Raw genomic sequence first — 19,206 nt, forward strand, 5'->3', positions numbered from 1 at the left:
TTTCAGAAGATCGAGAATGTTTCCCTCTGGGAGAAGACTATCCCCTCACTAGATGCATGTCCTCATGTGTTAAGGTCACTCCTCAGTACTCAGGAGAGCAAAACTGGGACCTGGCTCTACGATCTGGAAGCCTGGAGCACGTTTAACTTCTCTGAACTTCAGGGGAGCCCAGGAAGCTCAGTCGGTTAAGTGTTCAAATTCGGCTCTGGTCATAATCTCACAATTTGTGGGCCCGAGCCCCGCATCGGGCTCCATGTTGACAGCGTGGAGCCTGCTTGGGATTCTCTCTCCCTGTCTCTCTCTGCCACTTCCCAACTTGGGGTTTCTCTCTCTCAAAAATAAATTAACTTTAAGAAAAAAAAAAAAACGGCCTTCTCTGAACTGCAGTCTCCTAAGGTATAAAAGAGATAAATGCTTCCCAATCTTCCAGATCATCATGAGACTCAAAGACAGACAACAAAGAAGCAAACTTTGCCAAATGCTGAGAGTTATTCACATGTAAGAGATTTCTTTGTTTGATAAAGGAGAATGAGCAGAAAGTACTGGCCTGCCCCTTGCCTGCATTACAGATTTTTTTTGCTTTTGTTTTTATTTTTTTCTAAGGGACAAAGTATACAAGAAAGCTAAATTTGATCTCTAGTGTTCTGAGTCTGACGAACCGAATTTTTGTATTACCTTTTAAGTATTCAATTCTAAAACGTCATTAATGAATGAGGGAAAATGTAGTCTTATAGGACATAATCTTTGAGCAATCCAAGAAGGATTTTAACCAGACTGAGGATGAAAGGGACACCAGGGAGCGAGGGGTCCTTACTTGGCTTGCTTGGTGATGAATCCTGATGTGATGAATAACAATGCCTAGCACATCGCAGGTGTTAAGTAAATATTTGTCGAATGTTGACAGATTCAAAGAATGAATGAGATAATTAGACAACTGTCTGAATATTCTGTGCCAAAAATACAACTCACTTGATACACACTGAAATTTAAGGAGGTAAAATGCCTTTTCAACCCCACAGTCTCCTCTTCATCACTCCCTAAACCTTGCATAAACCCTGAAGTGTGAATACAAGCAGGAAGTCTTCCCTAGTGGGAGAAAAATATGCCTGATGAATGCACCCAAAGAGGAAACTTCAATTCCTGTGTCTGTCAGTCCATCATCTTTCCCAAATGTGAAACAGTCCACGTAAACAGACGTAGTCATTTTTTCTATTTTCTGCGTCATCACACTAAAAGCGCATGTTGCCCTCCATCTGGCACTTCCGTCTCTCTGCCTTTCACAGGGGCACCCACAGAAATGATTCAATCCTTAGTCACAGCATCTCCATGAAGACCAGAAACACCACCATCCCCAGTTTGCAATATATAAACGAAGGATGGAAGGCTAGATGAGCTTCCCCTGGTTACCTGCTACACTACCTGGAAAATGTGTTAAGTTTTCCCAGCGCTGGAAACCAAATTCACTTAATTACAGCTCTGCTGGAGTCATGATTTTTTTCAGTTTATTTATTTATTTTGATAGAGATGGAGACAATGAGGGGGGGGAGGGGCAGACGGGGAGAGAGAGAATCCCAAGCAGGCTCTGCACTGTCTGAGCAGAGATCTATGAAGGGCTTGAATACACAAAGCCAGGACATCAGGACCAGAGCCAAAACCAAGATGCTTAACCGAATGAGCCACCCAGCCACCCCTAGAATTAAGACGTATTCATCAATACGTCTTAATCTACTCTGATAATTAGACAACGTGCCACAGTACAGAGAGTGCCAGAATACAACAGGACTAACAAATGTACCAGGTTATTACTTGGTTTCTGACTCCAAGGTCCTTGCACTCAAAGTAGTAATCCTTATGATAAAGTTTAAGAAAGTTCCCCATTGCCAGCGCAGACCAATCAACAGGAGATGAACCACACAGTCACCAGGAAAGACTGGCTCAGAGCTAGCTGCCAAAGTATAAATCTGTAACATACACATCAGTTTCAAATACAAAAATTTAAATGGCACTTGGTATTTATTTGCCCTAAATATGTATTTCCAGAACCAATGTCATAGCCTTAGAGTAGTTACCAAGTCAGCTTACATAAAGCTCCAGACTGTATTTAAATTTTTTAAATGTGGCTAAAAATAACCTCACACATGAAGATACAGAGAAACAAACCCAACACACACTGGGGCATCAATCTCAAAAAAGAAAAAAAAAAAAAAAGACACAGAAAAAGGCAAATTTTAACTAGAGCAAGTTTAAAGTAAAAATTGTAGCCTTTCATGGTCATAATTTTAAAAAGCAGCTTGAAGGATTATTTGCTTATTAGAATCACAATAGGGCCACAAGGATGATGGGATTAAACAATAAAGAAAATCTCAATGGTTTTTAAACAGAGAACAAATTTATGAGAAAGAAAAAGAAAACCCCTAATCATCATGATGGGTTTTTTTTTCTTACTGATTCTAATGGCTCAATAGTTGGAAAATATATCATCTGAGAGTAGAAGACAATGTGAAATAGTACTTGGTTGTGAATAATTACAATATGAATACAGAAAATAATAACAATATAAACTGAGTCCAAAGCAACAATTATAGGCTGATGTCAAAATGGTCTAAGACAGGGGTCAGCAAGATTCTTCCGTAATGGACCAGACAGACAGTAAACGTCTAGGCTTTGTGAGCTCTGCAGTGTCTGCTGTCTTGTCTGCTCTCAGCTCTGCCACCGTTGCTTGAAACCAGTCACAGACTATGTTTAGCAGGCAGGGCTGTGTTGCCAGTAAAACTTTGTTTATGGGCGCTGAAATCTGAATTTCACGTGTCACAAAATGTTATGATTATCCTGGTTTTTTTTTCAACCACTTAAAAAAATAAAAACCATTCTCAGCCTTTGAGCCCTCCAAAAATTGGCAGGAGGCTTGATTTGGATTTGACCTGTGGGACGGAATGTGCCAGCCTCCAGTCTAAAACATCACAGGACCAGGCGATGCACGAGGGAACACATAGAAATATACATGTGAGAACAAATCCAATAGTATTTTTTTAATCTTTCTTTTGAAAGTTTATTTTTATTTATGTTGAGACAGAGATAGAGAGCAAGTGGGAAGGGGGGAGCAGAGACAGAGGGAGAGAGAATCTCAAGCAGGCTCCGTCCACACTGTTAGCACAGAGCCCAACACGGAGCCTGAACTCTGGAATTATGAGATCGTGACCTGAGCCGAAATCGAGTCATATGTTTAACCGACCCAGCCACTCAGGTGCCCTCAATCTAATATTTTAAGTACAGTTTTAAAGAAGTTAACCCTCAGGAAGGTTTGGTTGCATCTGATTTTGCCACCCTAAATTTATGCTGACAAATTCATAAAACTGGTTTTAGTGTAAGAGGGCCAGCTTTGGAATTTGTTTTGAAATAAATAAATCATGTTATACATATTAATGCAAAAGGAGGAGAAGAAAACCCTTGTAACTAACTAGTATTTAAAGCAAGTCATGGCTGTAATGTCTAAACACTTTGGAAACTCTGTTTTAAAATCCATACCTTAGGAGGCTATATGCAAAGCTTATAAGGTGATGTTTCCTAATTTCTAACAATGAAATTTCATTGAGAATTTCACTTCTCACCTTAGGCAGATAGGTCAGCTAAGCACCAGTCCATAGGGCTTGCTGCTCTTAAAACACTGCCAGTCTATACAACACTTAATTATATAAAAAATACAACTGGATTGCTCCCTAATTGTATTTCCATAACTCTCTTTCCCAAGTACCCAAGTTTCTGGAGAAAAAGACTCCTTTCTTACCATCTTTCATTCCTCCACAGTCATCAGCATCATGATTAGCATACACTAGGGCTCAAAGGAATTTTTTTAATGGCTAAAGTTCATTTAATGAATAGGAAGGGGAAAATACCATCCTATGTTATGGCAAACATGGAGTCTGATGGAACAGCTACCAGTTTCCAAAAATCTCGTCTGGACCCATGCCCACTGACATCATGGGAGACCTGTCGACACCCAGCCACCCAAGTATCCCCACAGTGATCTGCACTCTGGGGGTGCAGGTTGAGGGCACACATTTGTAGCTATCAAAAATCAGATGGAACTGACAAACATGCTGGAAGATATAATCTTCAGAGATCTCCTGTTAAAAAGGCCTAACATTAGGGGGAGAGGGGAATGTGGGCGATGGGCATGGAGGAGGGCACTTGTAGGGATGAGCACTGGGTGTTGTATGGAAGTCAATTTTACAATAATTTATATATTTTAAAAAGGTCTAATATTAATCACCAAGTACTACACTAATCAACAGAAGTAGAATAAATTCAAGCAGAAAGTATAAATGCCCCACTTCATTCTTCCAAAGGCAGAGGAACCTTCAAAAGCCAGAAGTTTGCAAAGTTGCTTCCTCTTTGTACTTTCACTTATCCAACCAATTATTTCAGGATACGATTGGTCTTTGATTTTTATTACCATTTTTAGAATGGCCTCTGCTAGGAACCCATCTTTCCCATGCTTAGAACTTGGACATCTTGGCCTGAGACTCTACTGTGGGAAATCAAAAAGAAGTAAAGGGCAAGACGGTGGCAAGAAATGATACCTTCCCCTCCTTTATAGAAGGGTATGAGCCATCATGTGACAAAAACAGAACCAGTGAAGGCTGAAAAAGATACTGCAATATCAGGGCTCCTTTGTAAAATCAATTTTTCCAAGACAGTCTTCAAACTAAAGGACCACAGTAATTGTACTGACTGCCAAATGTGAAAAATTACAACTTTTTTAAAAACCAAATTATAAGAAAATGAGAAAAGCCCAAGTTACTCTTGTGGAGAACTCTCCCAGGACTAAACCTGAGCACGCTCCCCAGTCTCTTGGCCTCAGCCATTCCTCGCCTCTCTTGACACAGGTTAGAGCCTCAAGAGGGAACAGGTACTGCCCAAAAGGCCTTCTGGAGTGGAGAGCCTGTTTAGGGAAGGACATCTCTGCACAAGAAGTGCTATCTCCCCCACTCACTGGCCAGCATGGGAGCAAAAGCTGGAATTTGTAAAAACAACCAAAGTACCACTGATCCAAACACAAGTCATATTCAAAAACGCACACACGTACAAGAGAAAAAGAGAGACAGAAAAGGAGAATGTTAGCAGAGGGAACATAACCAAGAGCTAGAATCGTTTTAAGTCCAGCAAAGCCTTAGAGCTAAGGAGCTCAGTGCTCCCTTTTTGGAAGTTATAGGGAGTTAAATGTGGGAAGGAGAAGGCAAGAACATGGTGGGCATCATAACTGTTAACACTTAGTAAAGAACGACATTAAACTCTACTTCTTCTTGAAAAGCTACCTTTATAAGATGACTTACTAAATACAATTATTGCTGCATCTGGGTGTATTAATGAAGATCTTACAGTTACAAAGAGTTCAAAAAATGTGTTTTATCTAAAATCCAAATCAGAATCGTGTTTTGCATCTTGAATCCTGAATAGAGCATACTCTTCACCTCTTTGTTACATGAATTGGCAAATCTAACCTTTTATTTATTTATTTTTAATTTTTTAGGTCTTTATTTTATTTTGAGAGACAGAGACAGAGAGCGAGTGGGGGAGGGGCAGAGAGAGAGAGAGACACAGAATCTGAAGCAGGCTCCAGGCTCTGAGCTGTCAGCACAGAGTCGGACGCAGGGCTCGAACCCACCGACCGTGAGATCATGTCCTGAGCCAAAGTTGGACACTTAACCACGTGAGCCACCCAGGCGCCCCAAATCTAACCTTTTAGAAATCTGAAAAGGTGTCCCTTAAAGTGATCAAGTTCAATGTGATTGACATTCACTCATCACCAACTCCCTACTCATCCTTCAAAACAGGAAGCTGAATTCTTACTGGTGTTCAATGGAACAAATGTCTTTCACTCATGGGAAAATTTACTAAGCACTTCTTCCAGAACAAAAAGTATCCACATATGTGAGTCACCATTTTATCTTTGGTGCCAAGTAAGCCCCTCAGGGTGACAAGGTTTAAGTTATTCCCCAAGGTCTCCCATTTGTGAAGGAAACTTTGTTGTTTGGAATTCCCAGCTAGAGCTCCATCCACTAGATACATCTGCCAGAAGAAGCACCCATCTATTTCCCATATCTGCTGCTTGGGAAAGGATCAACTGGGGAATGTCCATTAATCTAGCTCAGGTACACCCAAAGATAAAGGAAGTAAACTTTAATTAAACTTTAAAGGAAGAGATACAAAGGTAAATAAACCCTTTGCTCTTCATCACTGGTCCTCTAAATTGTACTATGGTACAACAGTAATGTACTAGTTAACCACCCTGAAGTGTCACACTCAAAGACCAACACCCTCACTCATTCAACCAATACCCAATGAATATTTACTGTGATGAAGACTCCTGTGAAGCTGTGATTTTAAAAAGATATAAATTTAATTTTTTGATTTTAAAAAAGAGAATTTAAAACTACATGCAAACCTGATGGCATCCATGGATCCGAAGTTGGTTTGGTCAAGGTGTTCACCTGCTCCCAGTTGAAGTCATCATCTTCAGCCTGACTATATCCACATGCGCTATGTGGCTCGTCAAAGAGGCAACCACCTAAAATGTAAAAGAATGAAAAGTTACGTGAGCTACAAATAGACTTCTGGAGTAAGCGATGATGACTGAAGGTAACTGTAAACCTACTTGATACCGAACTAAATTTGATTTGACCTTGGTGCTCAGGTACTATATGGAACTTGACCCTACTGTACCCTATGGGCTTAAGCACTCATCGAGCTTAATATTAACCGTGCCTTACCAGTACTACTATACTACAGTGTCCTCCTGCCCAAAGAATCCAGTGTTTGTATAATCTAATTGAAAATAAGACCCAAGTAAATTTATAATTCATATTTTCCAGATTTGCAGGAATTTGGAATAATTGATCTTATGTTCAAAATGTTAATAGGGTGGCCCTAGGTATTCAATGTGTTTTCAATAAAAACACATCATGATGTGTCCAAAAAAATTAAAAGAGAAATGCTTTCGCCATTAACACTGGCACAATGTCATGGGAAAAACAATACAGTAGAGACCATGAACATAGCTTACAAAATACATTCTCTAAGGATTATTCTAAATCTAAGATAAAAACAGGTTTAACTTTAATACTTTGTATATTTGAAGACTCAAAAGTAAAATAGATTATAAATTTGCTTCTAGTCCACACACTTTTTAAAGGCAAGAATAAATTCAAAACTAAACATCTGCTTAATTCTGGTGCTAGAAATGAAGCTACTTAAAGAAACAAAGAATAAGAGCAAATGCAATTTTACAAAGCAGTTCAGCTGTTTCAGCATCCTGGGGCACGCTGATGATTTTCAGTCCCACCCACATCCTCTTAAATGTCTCCTGTTACTTTGAATTAGTGCGGTATCAAATCTTTTCACCAATGCTTCACACTGCGAAAGGGAGTGATTATATTGATCACATTAATTACTATGAAAATTCTAATATCCATTATATAATGCTACTAGTTATATTCATTAAAAGTATTACTCATACCATTTGCAGCTACGTGGATGGAACTAGAGGGTATCATGCTAAGCAAAATTAGTCAGTCAGAGAAATACAAATATCATATGACTTCACTCATACGAAGACTTAAAATACAAAACAGATGAACCTAAGGGAAGGGAAGCAAAAGTAACATAAAAACAGGGAGGGGGACAAAAATATAAGAGACTCTTAAATATGGAGAACAAACAGAGGGTTACTGGAGGGCTTGTGGGAGGGGGATGGGCTAAATGGGTAGAGGCATTAAGGATTCTACTCCTGAAATCACTGTTGCACTCCATGCTAACTTGAAAGTAAATTTTTAAAAATTAATTTTAAAAAATATTACTCATAATTACTTGCCAATGATGAGAATTAAGGGCTCTGGTCAAGAAAACACAAAAATAAGAACGTTATTGCACTATGTGTGTAGTGCAATAATACTATGTCCGGCAGCACGAAGATAAATAAAATAGCACTTGTACAAACTCAGAGGTAAAGGTAGATGTTAGAGGTCACCGGGGGTCAACTTCAATCTAAAAGCTTATGTCAAGACTACAAGCATCTAGACAGAGAGACAGCTTCGAATGGGTGAAGCACTCAGGAAATCTAGAAAAGCATCCCTACCTTATAGACAATCCCCCCTTTAAAAAGGCCCAGCCTCTGCTTCTTCAAATGTATACTCATTTATCTTAGTTCGACCCTGTGACGAAATAGGAAAAAAGTCTCCGCTTTTACACAGGAAAGCCGATTATTTGAAAAGAGCCGTCATGTTCTAAGTCTTCACTTCTCCAGGCAAAACACGTTTTGCTCCCCTCAGTGCCTTCCAGCAGAAGGCTTTCAGGTTTTCACTGCCCTGGCCACTGTTCTCTGCATGTTCCCTGGGTTATGGGGACTCATCCAGAACAATGGCTCCCAGTACGGGAGCCAGAATTCAATTGGCTGTTTCCCTGGACCTCAAGCTCTTTGAACAGTCTGGGCAGAGTGGTGGTCCATTCGGAGCGTCTGCAAGCCTGAAGTCCCGTATGTCTTTTTCCTGGCACTGCTGTTAAGCCCTTTCCCCTCTCTTATAATCAGACTTCCTGAATTTGAACTCAGGGCTGTACATGGATCCTTACTAAATCCCATCTCATTGTCTTCCATGCCTCACTACAGCCTGTTAAGAGCTTTCAGAATCCTGAGTTCACTATTCGGGTATTAGTCATCCCACCTAGACGGGGGTAATCTGCAAATGTGATGAGCACGCGTTCTAGGTCTCCCTCCAAATCGCTGATTTAAAAAATGTTAAACAGGGCAGAGTCAAGGGACCTCAGACCATTTTGGGTCTCTCCCAGCTCTCTAGCTTTGCCTTAGTCTTTGGCTTGAGGCATGACCGACCGTGAAATTAGTGACCCTGGCCACTGTCTTCTGTGACACTTTAACAGAACTGGTCAATTAAACATTCCACTGAGAACAGAAACTCATTACAAAGATACAGCACTAACTCAATATTTCACCTTGACAACAACGGGTAATTTATACTTCCCTCCCACTCAGCTTTAACAAGTTCAGAAACAAAGTGGATTTGGTTAAAAGCACATAATACTAACGACTTTCCAATTTGGGGTAAGAAATCTTAGAAGACTATGCAAACATCTAGGAGAAATATTTTCCCTTGGTTGCAAATCTTAATTCTGATGTAGAAAATCGCTTCAGTACTGTAGGAATAAGCTCAAACAGCAGTAGCACTAATAATATTCAGACAGAAGGAAACCACCATGAATTTTGACAGAAACGGGGTCCGCCTGTGGAAACACGGCCTGTAGTACAATCTTAAACAGCGAAAAATAGCTATCGGCAGCCACAAAACAATTCAATGCTGGTTAAAGATCTGGTTCACAAAACCACCACTGGCACTGAAGATATAACCAAATAGAAAGGCGAGAGCATGCATGGCTAACAGCAAACCCCAAAGGCTGATGCAAAACCCTGGTGCAAATATATACTTTCCCATTACATAAAGCTGTGTTTATCACTTGAAAGGAAACATAAAACGTATGCTATGGTTCTTTCAGACCGATGTACGATTATCAAACCACTGGAATATGGGATAGACTGAATTTCCTATTGCCCGAAGATACCCGCACACCAATTTTCAGAGCCACCGCTGGCTTCATCCAACAGATTTGAGACCCTAAAAATAGTAAAGTTGGTTTATTGAGCTAAAAGACAATGAGATTAAGGTGTTTACATCTGAATTAAACTGACCAATTAAAGAGACAACAATTAAACCTTGGTTTTCAAGGCGGCTCTGTGCAGTGATGAGGGGAACAAGGTCAAAGATCGGGCCCCTTCCCCTTCTCCCACGGCCAGCTTTGTGGCTGTAGACAAATCACTGAGAGATATCTCTGAATCCTGGTTTCTCCACCTATAAAATGGAGATGACACATATCTCACATGGTATTTCTGATGATTCAATAAGAGAGCAAACGTCAAGTTAGTGTATCATGTGGTCAGGCATGTTCAGCCAGTATCTGCTTATCATTCGTTCTGAAATCCTTCTTGCAACAATGACCCTCAGGGGTTCATTTCATCGCAAATAACTGGGATATGTAATTGGAAATTTAGAAGTTTGTGTCAGGAAGGTGAAGAGCCGTGAGCATTCATGCAGGCACACTCCTGTGGGCTTCTCCGTGGAGCCATGTGAGGGCAAAGCACAGTAGGTTTTTCAAGTAAATGCTTTGGGGCCACTGAAGAATGTGGTAAGGAAGCAAAGTCTCCAAAAAATGCAGGGAAATGAAGCTCTTCCAAAAATAAATCTCCTTGATTTTCAGAATAACACAGTTTCTGTACAGGAATGGAGGGGAAGTGGTCAGCAATGGACTTGCCAAGGTTTCCCCGGAACACAGTCTTTACTTGGACTAATGCCTAACAGCTCATGGCTGGACCACAGTCCTCCATCAGATCAAATTAAATTATTTCCCTTTTGTGGCGGTAAATCAGTACTAAACCAAAAGTCAGGTGCAAGATGGAGGAAAGGTGATGCAGCCAGTTGGGGTGCAGGTTGCCATCATTCACATTCTCTCCCTCCATCTCCCTCTTCCTCTCTCCCTCCCCCGGCCCCTCTAACCTTCCTCTCTCTGTCCCCTCCCCCCTCTCTGTTCCTTCCTCTCCTTCTTTACCTCTCCCAGCTCGCTCACACTCACGGGCGAGCGCGCGCTCTCTCGCTCTCTCTCTCTCTCTCTCTGAAAGAAAGGTGCATGAAAGCCTATAGGAAAGGTAGGAATTCTGCTGAAAAGCAATTTTGGTTATAATTCTTAGTCATCTTGGTACTCTCTAGAACTCTCTAGAACCATGGTAGTAAAATGAGTAATGTATTCTGCCAAAATTCATACTGAATTTGGCTGCAACAATTTCGGCTGGACATGTTTAAAAGAAGTGCAAGGTAATATCCACTTAATCAATGGAAACAACCTCAATATAGCCCCCACAAAACACCCAGGCCCATCCCGGTGTATTCCAAGATGAATAATCTAGAAATAAGACTAAATCAGTGAACATGTGCATTTTTTATTTGGGATGAAAACTCTAAGCTGGTTAAATGCTTTTTTAACTTTTTTCATGTTTTTTATTTATTTCTGAGAGAGAGAGAGAGAGCGAGCGAGCATAAGCAGGAGAGGGTCAGAGAGAGAGGGAGACACAGAATCTGAAGCAGGATCCAGGCTCTGCGCTAGCTGTCAGCACAAAGCCCGACACAGGGCTCGAACCCACGAACTGTGAGATAATAACGTGAGCTGAAGTCAGATGCTTACTTGACTGAGCCACCCAGGTGCTCCTGGTTAAATGTTAATTAAGTCTTCACAAATTATGGCTTTTGCTTTAGAAAAGTTGAACTCTTTTGGGGGGCAATAATTAGATAGCAAGACTAGGTGCCTATGAAGGTCATTCTTGATTTATGAAAATAAAATATTGCACTTGCATACTGAAGGGAATTATCTTTCTTCTTTCTTTGGAGTAGCAGAGAATTCGTAGATCCAAAAATAGTATGATATCATTCAGATAGAAGCTATAAAGGAGAGGATGGTCCACTTTTTCCCCAAAGGAAACCTGAAAAGATCTTTCACATGACCACCTATGTCCTAATAAAGTGCCAGGCCTGAAGAGCAGACAAAAGAAAACAAACTGACAAGAGTTAGCGCCCCGCCGTTAAGAGCAGTATTTTATTTTTTTTTATTTTTATCTCTTTATTATTGAAGTATAGTTAGCATACACCATTATATTAGCTTTGCCTGTACAATATAACGATTCCACAATTCTTTACACAGTGACTGTGTGGGTCACGACATGTTGACCCAGCATACATACATGTATGTTTTGCAAACCCAATTTAACTCTACTGAGATACACGGATATTATCCATTTCTGTTCTATTCGGTTTTGTAAAAGGCTGGTCCAGATCCACTAACGCGACTTCAAGGTCTTCAAAGGTTGCTCCCTGTAGTCTTTAAGATTTGGGAATGAGAACCATCACCTGGGACTATTCATTTTGCATGAAGTTGCTAATCAACACCACCATATGGGAACCCTACAAAATTCTCTGGTATTAACAGCTACCATTTGGTGGACATCTGCCCTGGGTCAGCCAGATTCTGCTTAAGGGGACAAGTCATTATTTCACTTACTCCTCACAATTGCTGAGACATTTGGCTCAATTCAAAGAAATTGTTATGTAACAAAACCACGCATATGTTTACATGTATTACTTAATCTTAAAAACCCTAAAGGCAACCATTGATATCCTTTATGCCAGCTATCGATGTAATACCTCTGAGTTCTAAATTCACTTTTCATTGCTTGCGCTGCAAAACTGTATCCAAGCTCTCTAACTACATTTCCTGTCCCACGGGGCAAAGCCAGTGAGCTTTTAACAATGGAGGGTTCTAAAGAGGCATTGTGAGAGGAAGGAGGGGGGGATTAAATAGGGCTCCTCAACACACAAGTTTTCTCCAGCACCGGGGCCACAATGCTGGAGCCTTCCCAGGACCCAGCTCAACTGGTGCACGGTGGCAGGCAGTACCCTGCAGACAAGAACTTACCCCAGCACCGCTTCCGCAGTTCTGCAGTGGAGCGCCCCCCAGAAGAAAGCCCCCATGAACAGCTTCCCCTGCTGCTCTAGAGGACACACTTCCTCCAAGTTCCATCACTGTGGCCCCACAGCAATTTCCCTACCAACCACTGAGCCCTGGATATCACCTCTAGAAAGATGTCCTCCTTGGACTCTTCCATTTACTCCCTGGACCAGTGCCTGCCTCTCATATCTACCATTCCTTTATTCTTAGAGCTCTCTTTACTTCATACTTGCCAATCTCTTATATTCCAACCCACTGTTACAGTTAACTATTCTTTTTCTTAAGCTCATTTATTTATTTTTTGAAGGAGAGAGAGCACAAGCAGGAGAGAAGCAGAGAGAGAGGGGAGAGAGGGAGAGAATCCCAAGCAGGCTACACACTGTACACCCAGAGCCCTATTCAGGGCTAGATCTCATGAATGGTAAGATCATGACCTTTGCCAATATCAAAAGTCCAGCCCTCAACTGACTGAGCCACCCAAGTGCCCCTACTTAATTATTCTTTATATATTATTCTTCATATTCTGTTCAAATTACTGTGTGGTTTCTGTCTCCTGCCTGGAAATTCATTGCTATATCCCTGTTTTTACAAATAGGAGTTTGGAGTGGTCAATTATCTTGCCCAAAGTCACGCAGAGTTCACCCAAGGTCTGAGTCCAAAGGTCATACTCTTTCCAGTCTGCACATTTTTACTTTGAATGCACCTCAATAAGTAAACAATGTATAATATTTGTATAATGATCGTTGCATGAATTGCATTGCAAATAAGCTCACCTAAGAAGCCAGTAGTGGACAATCAAATGTTAATTTCATAAACTTACTTACAAGATCCACACACATTTTGAATTGTTCTGCCGTTAATAGGTTAAATTGACTCATACATTCTAGCAATCAAGTTCTTCTTGTTATAATTACAGCCCATTTAAAGTTATTTTGTGAAAAGATGGCAATACTCCTTGAGGAGATTTCTGAAACATTTTTCTCATTTGTTCTAAATACAGAATGACCCCATTTAAGGCAGCCTTTACCAAATCCATAAAGTATTAAATGGGTCTCTCTACAGAGCGGGGGAATTGAAAACTAGTGCTCACGCACCCCACAAAGAAAAGCAATGCTATATGTTCTATTTTCCTAAAATACATATAATCTCAGGTGGTCCTATCCACTTATTTCAAAATTAAAACTGTCAGGTAAATGGCTAGAAATTAGTATCTTTCAAACGATAAACAGAAAGAGAGCTGTAATATACATAATTGTTTTAAGAGTTAAAGAAACAACCCTACAGCAACATAGCGAAGCCACTGCTTTCTTCTTATAAATCAATCCCAGTGACATCTACATTTAATTGCCTGCCAAACAATACAAGTATATAAAGCCTCTTAAACTTTGAGTGCCCCAGTGACGGTTAGTGAATCAGACACTAAGCATTATAGAAATGCTCTTCTACATAATTTAATCCAGCAAGTAGTTTTTACACATTGCACAGGCATTTAAATGGCTAATGCTATGCTCTATTGTAAAAAGTGCTATTTGCCAATGGATATATTTTATATAACTCAAAGGAAATGAGCTGTCTTGTTCTTAAAGTGTCTATGGCTTATTATACTTACTGCATACTTCATTTCATATCCATCTATTGATCCCTGATTTTTAAAAAAAGGCCTGATTGCAACAAACAAGCATGCATTTTTTCTTATTGATCTTAGTATCTTTTTTTTACCCCAATGGGTAACAGCATCATTTTTTTTTATTTTTTAAGTTTATTTATTTTTGAGAGAGAGAGAGACAGAGCAGAAGCAAGGGAAGGGCAGACCAAGAGAGAGACACAGAATCTAAAGCAGGCTCCAGGCTCTGAGCTGTCAGCCCAGAGCCCGACGCAGGGCTCAAACCCACAAACCGTGAGATCATGACCTGACCCGAAGTCAGATGCTCAACCAACTGAGCCACCCAGGAGCCCCATACCAGTGTCATTTCTATTCCCAAATATTGTACAGATGCATCCAAACCATTAGGGATCTGTCTCAGTTTCCCATTTATAAAGAAATGCCTTATAAGTCACTACAGAGTTTAATTAAACCACTCATACAAACTCCCTACGAATTCGAATCTACCTGAATCTAACACTGGTCCTCTACTGTCCACACCAGTATTGAAAAATACAGTGTGAAAAACAGTGTCTGCCTCTATCATAGCAACAGCAGTAAAAGAAAAAAAAAAAAAGGAAAACAAAATGATAGGGTATCTGCAGGAACCGTCTAGGGGAGAAGATGGTCAAATCTAGATCAGTATTTACCACTTCATCTTGGGAGGTGCATGGGTCCTGAGTCCTATGCTGGAGCAATGGTTCTCAAAGTAGGTCCCTGGACCAGCAGTACCACCTGGGATCCTGTTAGAAATGCAGATTCCTAAGCCCCACTCCCAACCAACTAAATGAGAAACTCTGGGGTAGAGTCTTGTGATTTTTTGTTTTCAAGTGTATTTATTTATTTTGAAAGAGACAGCATGGGGCGGGGGGCAGAGAGAGAGAGAGAGATTGAGATTGAGAATCCCAAGCAGACTCCACACTGCCAGCGCAGACTTCAATATGGGGCTCAACCCACGAAAACACAAGTTCCTGAGCTAAACTGAAACGAAGAATCTGACGCTTAACTAACTGAGCCACCCAGTTGCTCCTGAAAGTCTTGTGTTTTAATAAGCCAGACCTCCGGGTGATTCTGGTGCCTACTAATGTCTGATAACCACTGTTCCAGACCGACCTATTTAACCAGACTCTTCTTGGAGCAGCTCTGGGAACCGACACATTTAAAAAAATTCCCAGAATAATCTAATCATTTGGCCCATTTTTAGAAAACTATTTCAGATCAGTGGCTTCAAACATTCTTAAGAAGGTATTATCAATTTTTTTAAAAAGGCACAACCATCCTATGTTTACCTATTTGTAAATTATATAATGTGGATTATTATAGACACACACATAACTGACCTTTTCAAGTGCACACTACAAGGCAAATATAAATTGAAGTTCAAATATTTTCTTCCATGTACCAAGGGATTGTACTATACACCTCAAAGGGTGTGGAGAAAGCTTTTTGGAGATCACTGCTCTAAATAACTTCTTTTAGTCATAAATATCTATCTCTCAAGTGCATAAGGGCAACAGAGTAACACTGCTTGATCAAAGTGTTGAATTCCATGCTCTAATTTCATGCTAAGAAACCCCCAATCTGTAATTTTTCTCCTAAGTGTAACAGTTCAACAAAAGCAGATATCCTAGGTAGAAAATGATCCTGGTTGTTGGTCAGAGAAACACAGGAAATTAATAATAATAAAAAAAAATAACAGAATTTCATTATACGCCCAGTAGCACTCCTGCCAGTTTAGTATGATTTACAAATCCATCTCTTGATGATTTTATTAGCACAAAATCATTGTCTGGGAAAGCAGATAAAATAAACTCCTGAATTCACCCATATGTACTATAGCCAAGCCATGTTATTCAGCTTAAAACAGGCAACCAATTATTTATTTTCACTGGATGCTGATGAACCTAAACTCAACTAAACATATTCCCTCAATGAACATTTTTTTCTGCACATCAAGCTCATTGGGTAGAATCAAATTATAAGGAAAAAGTAAATATAATTTCCTATATCCTCTTGGCAAAACATTCACTTCAATTTCCTATCATTAGGAGTAATTATTCTAAAATAAAAATTGGTAACTTATAAGACTGACTCTATTTAATTGGAATCTGAGACCCAGGATACATTAAGCCCTGGGTCTGTCACCTACCTGTTCTATCTCCGGACAAGTCACGGACTGTGTGTCGTGCTCCCTGTATGAAAAGGGGAGATACAAATCTCCTTTCACGGGAGCAATTAGTGTCTATGATTTCAACGCTGAAAATGGAGGTTTGTAATAGAGAAGTCTTCTACTTAGTTCAAGAGCCTAACACTCATATGCCAATGAGCTGGAAGTGAGAAATAGGAACAGGTNCTCACATGTTTCTTATAGGACGCATCACAGTGGGTTCGGCGTAATTCTCATGCCCAAAGATCTGCATTGTTTTATACAACAGGGGTCCAAAATCTAAGCCTCCTACCAATTTGGTGCTCAAGCGAGGAAACAGCATCTATTCCAGTGGCAAGGGTTAGGGCGTGGCTCTGTTGGGCTTACTGACAAACACTACAACGGTCTTCAACTCAGAAGTTCCTTATAGGATTTTGAGGGGGAAATTCCGAACTTAGGCAAAGCCTTGAGGATTTATGTGCAACAGAAGATATGACTATTTTGTACTATGTATTGCTTATCTCCTAGGGGAACCGGGCAGGTTGACCTTGGTGGGGCCCATGAAAGCGTAGTCACTGTTACAAGATGATGAACCTCAAAGACAGCATGACCAAGTTTCATGCATGCTATCTGAAACAGAAAATACAGGTGACAGACACCCCTTTGTGGACACTGCCTATGGGGGCTGGTGGCACCACCAAATGGATGTTCAAGCCAAGAACCTGAGTCACCCTGCACAATACCTTACCCCCCAAACACTTCTCAGATCTTTTTCCTACTACTTCCTCCCTACCGCAACTTGAGTTTCAGCTCATGTTCCCACTGACTTTGACCCGTCCCCTCACACTTAGACTCTCACCTGCCTCAATATATCCCACACATGACCAGCAAGCTGACCTTTTATAAAACAGAGGGCCAAAAACGGTCTCTCCCTACTTAAAACTATTCCTGGGCCCCTCACTGCCCACGGGATAATATCCAAATGTTATCATGTGACATATGAGCTTTTCTGGATTTGAACTGTGTGTGTGTGTGTGTGTGTGTGTGCTTCTTCATCTCCATTTTTGGCCACCACTTCCCTGTAATAGTACACTACAGTAATTCCTGACCATCTGTAGATTCACTCCAAGGACGGGGCTGCCCACACGCCACAGGTCTGAGACACCATCCCTGCACCTACCCCAGAGTCTGGCTGCCAGACTCCTCCTTCGTTTTTCAAATGCCAGCTCAGATGCTACCTCTCCTGGGTACCTGTTTTTGATTCTTTTCACAGACAGAATCAATCACTCCTTCCTATATACCATCGCTGCAAAATAAGTCTTCTAGATGTCTTGATTACCCCATACAGCAGCACGATTGTGGTTAAGTTTGTCATCTCTACAGCATTCTGAGTTCCGTGGGTCTGGGCAATGTTCTCTTCACCTCTGTATCCTCAGTCCTAGAGAGGTACCCATTACTCATTACATACCTGCTGGATTTAATGGAATTTTGTGGAGTTTTCTATAACAAAGGTAAGCACAAAAACCATTTACTGCTGCATTTTTATTGGAAAGAAACACTGAAGAAGAAAAATACTAATGGATTCTATTCACTCAACATTCTCACTGCACCATGGGAAGAAGGCATTCTGATTCTAGAACTCTTTCTTGCCTTTTTGATCTTACTCATGGCATCTCCTTCTCGCTCTCCTCCCTCCCTCCCTGTCAACCCAATTCCTCTCACTGAGGAAGGGAAAGAGGCAGGGGAAGAAAAGAAGGGAGAGGGGGTTAAAAAGAAAAATCAAAGAGGACAAAAAAGAAGCCCTTGTCCCCAGGGAAGGCAATCTGGGGGGCAGGAAGCTGTTAAAAAGGAGAAATATGAAAAATGCTACAGGAGCCAAGAGAAAGACCAAAAACTCATCCTGAAAGCCTCCTGTCCCTAAATGGTCCAGATTAAAAAAGAAAACCAGAGAGTCAGCAACTAGATGTGAGAATCTAAAATATCCATGGCCTGTTATTCTGAGAATCTGCATAATAAGGCTCTTATCTGGCAGACCTCAGCAGAAGTCAACAAAAAGCATAGGGATTCTCTGTGTATCATACTGGAACTCTGGTTTAATGCCTCAGTTGGTTGTTTTTATGTTTCAGACATAAAAAGAATGCTAATAATTACATGTCATATATCTTTCACATTTAGGAAATGTACAAGTAGTGAATAAGTAAGTATTCAATATCAAACTTCAATTCGCAGGCCATGATGAAAGTACACTGTGAAGAAAAATACTTCATTATATACTTTTTTGAACCAGGAAACTGCATTCTCTAAGGTAACACCAATGCTGGCACAATGCAAAAAATGGCTATGAATCAGCTTTCCTTCCAGTCATTTTATATGACCAATTAGTTGCTAAGATATAGGGAACTAAGAATATTAACCTTTCTGAAGGTCAACACAATTGAAGCGTCTTTCTTTCCATAATTGAGTATCTACTCAATATTCTATTTCCCTTGTTAGCAGGTATTGTTTTGCCACTGACTAAAGAGAACAAGTGGTCTGAGGAAATAACTCGGGACCAGGGAGCAGAATGTCTGGGTCCCAGTCCTGCCCTGATCTGTGTGTGGCTTTGAGAGAGGCAACCAGCTGGCAACGTGGAGATAACAATGGACAGAATGTAGATTAACCACCAAAAAGACAGTGAGGTAAGTATCAACTCTATTTATATGTAAAACCATCCACTTTCAAGAGTATCATAAGAAACTTTGTATATATGTGCATGTGTTTATATATACACAATTAATATCATCTATTTGCCTACCTACCAACC

The 19,206-nt window shown here is 40.5% G+C and overlaps 1 protein-coding gene and 1 long non-coding RNA gene across 6 annotated transcripts in view; one reads left to right on the top strand and one right to left on the bottom strand.

Moving 5' to 3' along the window:
- Window positions 1-6,520, bottom strand: part of PTPRM (protein tyrosine phosphatase receptor type M) — a 588,144-nt gene extending 581,624 nt beyond the window's left edge. For all 4 annotated transcript variants that reach the window (XM_077778076.1, XM_077778074.1, XM_077778075.1 and 1 more), the window contains exon 1: window positions 6,446-6,520. In XM_077778076.1, the coding sequence (XP_077634202.1) occupies window positions 6,446-6,455 (10 nt within the window). In that variant the 5' untranslated portion in view covers window positions 6,456-6,520. The remainder of the gene's footprint in view (window positions 1-6,445) is intronic.
- The window catches only part of LOC144243053 (uncharacterized), a 62,140-nt gene that overhangs the window by 22,457 nt on the left and 20,477 nt on the right, over window positions 1-19,206 (top strand). Inside the window, exon 3 of one of the 2 annotated variants that reach the window (XR_013338524.1) lies at window positions 18,897-19,081. This is a non-coding gene — a long non-coding RNA (uncharacterized LOC144243053). The remainder of the gene's footprint in view (window positions 1-18,896; window positions 19,082-19,206) is intronic. The other variant, XR_013338526.1, reaches the window with a different exon arrangement.

The sequence above is a fragment of the Crocuta crocuta genome, unplaced genomic scaffold (assembly GCF_008692635.1).
Source record: "Crocuta crocuta isolate KB4526 unplaced genomic scaffold, BGI_CrCroc_1.0 scaffold26, whole genome shotgun sequence".
In the NCBI taxonomy this organism is placed as follows: domain Eukaryota; kingdom Metazoa; phylum Chordata; class Mammalia; order Carnivora; family Hyaenidae; genus Crocuta; species Crocuta crocuta.